Source organism: Nicotiana tomentosiformis, chromosome 6, assembly GCF_000390325.3.
Source record: "Nicotiana tomentosiformis chromosome 6, ASM39032v3, whole genome shotgun sequence".
NCBI lineage: Eukaryota > Viridiplantae > Streptophyta > Magnoliopsida > Solanales > Solanaceae > Nicotiana > Nicotiana tomentosiformis.
This window is the reverse complement of record NC_090817.1, coordinates 39,072,763-39,075,804: the sequence shown is the minus strand read 5'-3', so window position 1 is coordinate 39,075,804 and position 3,042 is coordinate 39,072,763. Positions and strand designations below refer to the sequence as shown.

The window sequence follows — 3,042 nt, the reverse complement described above, 5'->3', positions numbered from 1 at the left end:
TATAGTCGTGTGCATACACTGCCAAGGTTGTACTGCCCGATCCATGGATGCATAACATATATACATATATGTCGAAGGCATTCGGCCTGATCCCTATGAAGAGAAGAAACTTATCAAATTACGGGCTACATGTTTGCAAAATAAAAATGGGAACGTAAAGTAATCATGACTTTTACCAATTTTCGAATATCTTGCCAACAAATCAAGGTAATGAGATTCGATCTAACATGATCTCTAATCACATTTCATTTATAAATCTTAGGCAATTTAACTAACAAATTGGATTCAGATAATACAAATGTTACATGATAAATTCCGAAGTCTAGGGGGTAGCTTCCCCCTCACAAGGTTAGACAGGAGACTTACTTCATTCCGGAGTTCCATAACCAGCTCCAACGCCCCTCCAATTCCTCAACCAATGCCCATCGGTCCGAAACTAGTCAAACAATGTGCAAATCAATCCAAAGATACTCCAATGCTTATAATTTAACAATTTATAGAAATCCCCTACTCCGGTCGAAAAGTCAACAAAGTCAACCCCCAAGCTCACGTGCTCGGATTCCGAAAACTTTTGAAAATAAAAATTACTCATAACATCACGAACCCAAATATATTATTTATTCTTAATTCCATGTCCAATTTCATGGTCAAAATCCAAAAATACCAATTGTAGGTCTTCTACCAAAAATCTTACATTTTTCACTTAAATTCTTGGATTAACAAGCATACGATTGAATTAGCTTTGATTCGTGTATTTAACTCACAACGTATAGAAATCACTTACCTCATCATTGATGGTGAAAATGGCGCCCCAAAATCACTCCAAAGTTGGCTCCTATTGAAGAAATAAAGTGAAAAAGAGCCAAACCTCTGCTTTCACGAAGAGCATCCTGCTCCAGCTCCAAAACTACTCTTTATGAACGTGAGACAAGGATAAAAACCGCGATGCTTCACCAGGCCAAATCTTTGCGGATGCGACCACTCTATCGCGAATGCGAAAGACAAGCTTCCAAGCCTAGACTTTTCCCCTAACTTCATTGCTACTCGGTTGCCTCATATATTTTCACACGTGGAACACCGCCTTTTCATCACCCACCCGGAAAGTGGGTTCACCGGCTTCCACATCAACAAGAGCCTTTCCCGTAGCAAGGAAAGGCCTACCAAAAATAATCGGTACCTCATAGTCCACTTCACAATCAAGAATCATAAAATTCGCAGGGAGAATGAACTTGTCAACCCGAACCAATACATTCTCAATCACCCCCAACAGTCTCTTCATTGTACGGTTAGCCATTTGTAATCTCATAGATGTGGGTCTTGGTTTCCCAATTCCCAATGATTTGAAAACCGAATAGGGCATCAAGTTGATGCTCGCCCCAACATCATATAGAGCTTTTGCAAATTCGACACTTTCAATGGTACAAGTAATTGTGAAAGCACCAAGATCTTCCAACTTTGGAGCCATCGAATACACAATTGCACTCACTTGGTGAGTGACTTTGATAGTTTCAAAATTCATCGATCTCTTCTTTGTCACCAAGTCTTTCATAAACTTAGCATATCTGGGCATTTGCTCCAAGGCTTCAACTAATGGCACATTTATTGAGAGACTCTTCATCATATAAATGAACTTCTTAAATTGATTCTCGCCATTTTTCATGGCAAGCCTTTGAGGACAGGGAGGAGGAGGCTTAGGCAATGGTGCCTTAACTTTTTGCACTACCATTTCCGATATGTTAATAACATGATCCCTAGATGGGTTCAAATCCTCTTGAGTATCTTACACCATGTCATCAATATCAATCCGCACTTCATCATTTGCTTGCAACTCATTGTTTGGGATTTCCTCTTCTTCTACCACTTGCTCATCATCCACAAGTTGCCTTTGACTTGAGGTAGGTGCATTCCCACCTTTTCCACTTCTTGTATTAACGACCATGACATGCCCCGTAGTGTTCCCACCCTTCAGGTTTACCACTGCATCACTTGGTAGTGCCCCCTTAGGACAAGAATTTAAAGCTTGAGAGATTTGACCCATTTTCACTTCTAAGTTACAGATTGATGTATTGTGTGAAGCAAGTTGGGCATCGAAATCGGCATTCTTCTCCATCATTTGCTTGAACATGTTCTCAATACGACCCATTTCATTGTTGGAGGAACTAGGACCATGAGAATGATAGGGAGGTGGGTTGCTCGGTTATTAGAACACCCAACCTCGGGTGGTACGATCGGCACACGATGCCCGAAGGCCCGTGCGAACAACATCTATACTTAGACCTTTCAACATAAAATTCTGGCCAAAAGGCCTCCACGTACGATGCCAAAATTAAAAGAAACATTCACAACTGACTGTGGAGGAAACGTAAACATCTTATATATATATATATATATATATATATATATATATATATATATATATATATATATATATATATATATATATATATAGCCACTCCCAACAGAGTCATAACCATATTCACATACAAGTTGGACACTAATCTGCAAGCCACAACTTAATCGAGACAAGGCCCCACCATACCCAAAATAACATAAATATATGCGTTGGTACCTATTGACTTCTGTACAACTACTCCAGAGAAGTGGAGTACGATAAGCAATAGCTGAAATGTGCACCCTACTAGCGATGGACGTCATCGGGTCTATCTGTACCTGTGGTCATGATCACAGTGCCCAGAAGAAAGGGGCGTCGGTATGAAAGATGTATGGAGTATCTAAGGCTGATAATGTATATAAACCAAAAGCATAACATAAGAGATATGAATATACAATTTTAACCTGAACACCGAAGACAAGCCATCGAGGTGTGTGCTGCAATAATCATGAATCATGAATGTATGCAAATTTTGTAAAAATCAAGCCACGCATTGATGCTATGCATTTAATATTTAATATAATATAATATCATTCAGCTACTCTTTGGAACATATTATCTAATATCATATCCTGTCTCGAAGAGGACTCGGTAAAGTATTATGTCTTTATTACATTGTACCCGGTCTCAGGAGGTCTCGATTGTACCTG

At 39.4% G+C, this 3,042-nt stretch overlaps 1 protein-coding gene across 1 annotated transcript; it reads right to left on the bottom strand.

Moving 5' to 3' along the window:
• Positions 1–1,063: 1,063 nt before the first annotated feature.
• On the bottom strand, positions 1,064–1,465 carry LOC138893833 (uncharacterized). The gene has a single exon (XM_070178497.1). It carries the CDS (start codon positions 1,463–1,465, stop codon positions 1,064–1,066), a length of 402 nt encoding a protein of 133 aa, XP_070034598.1.
• Positions 1,466–3,042: the final 1,577 nt, after the last annotated feature.

What these genes read in the sequence shown, in the direction of transcription:
- LOC138893833 (XM_070178497.1), bottom strand. Translation starts at nt 1,465, where the DNA reads ATGGCTCCAAAGTTGGAAGATCTTGGTGCTTTCACAATTACTTGTACC.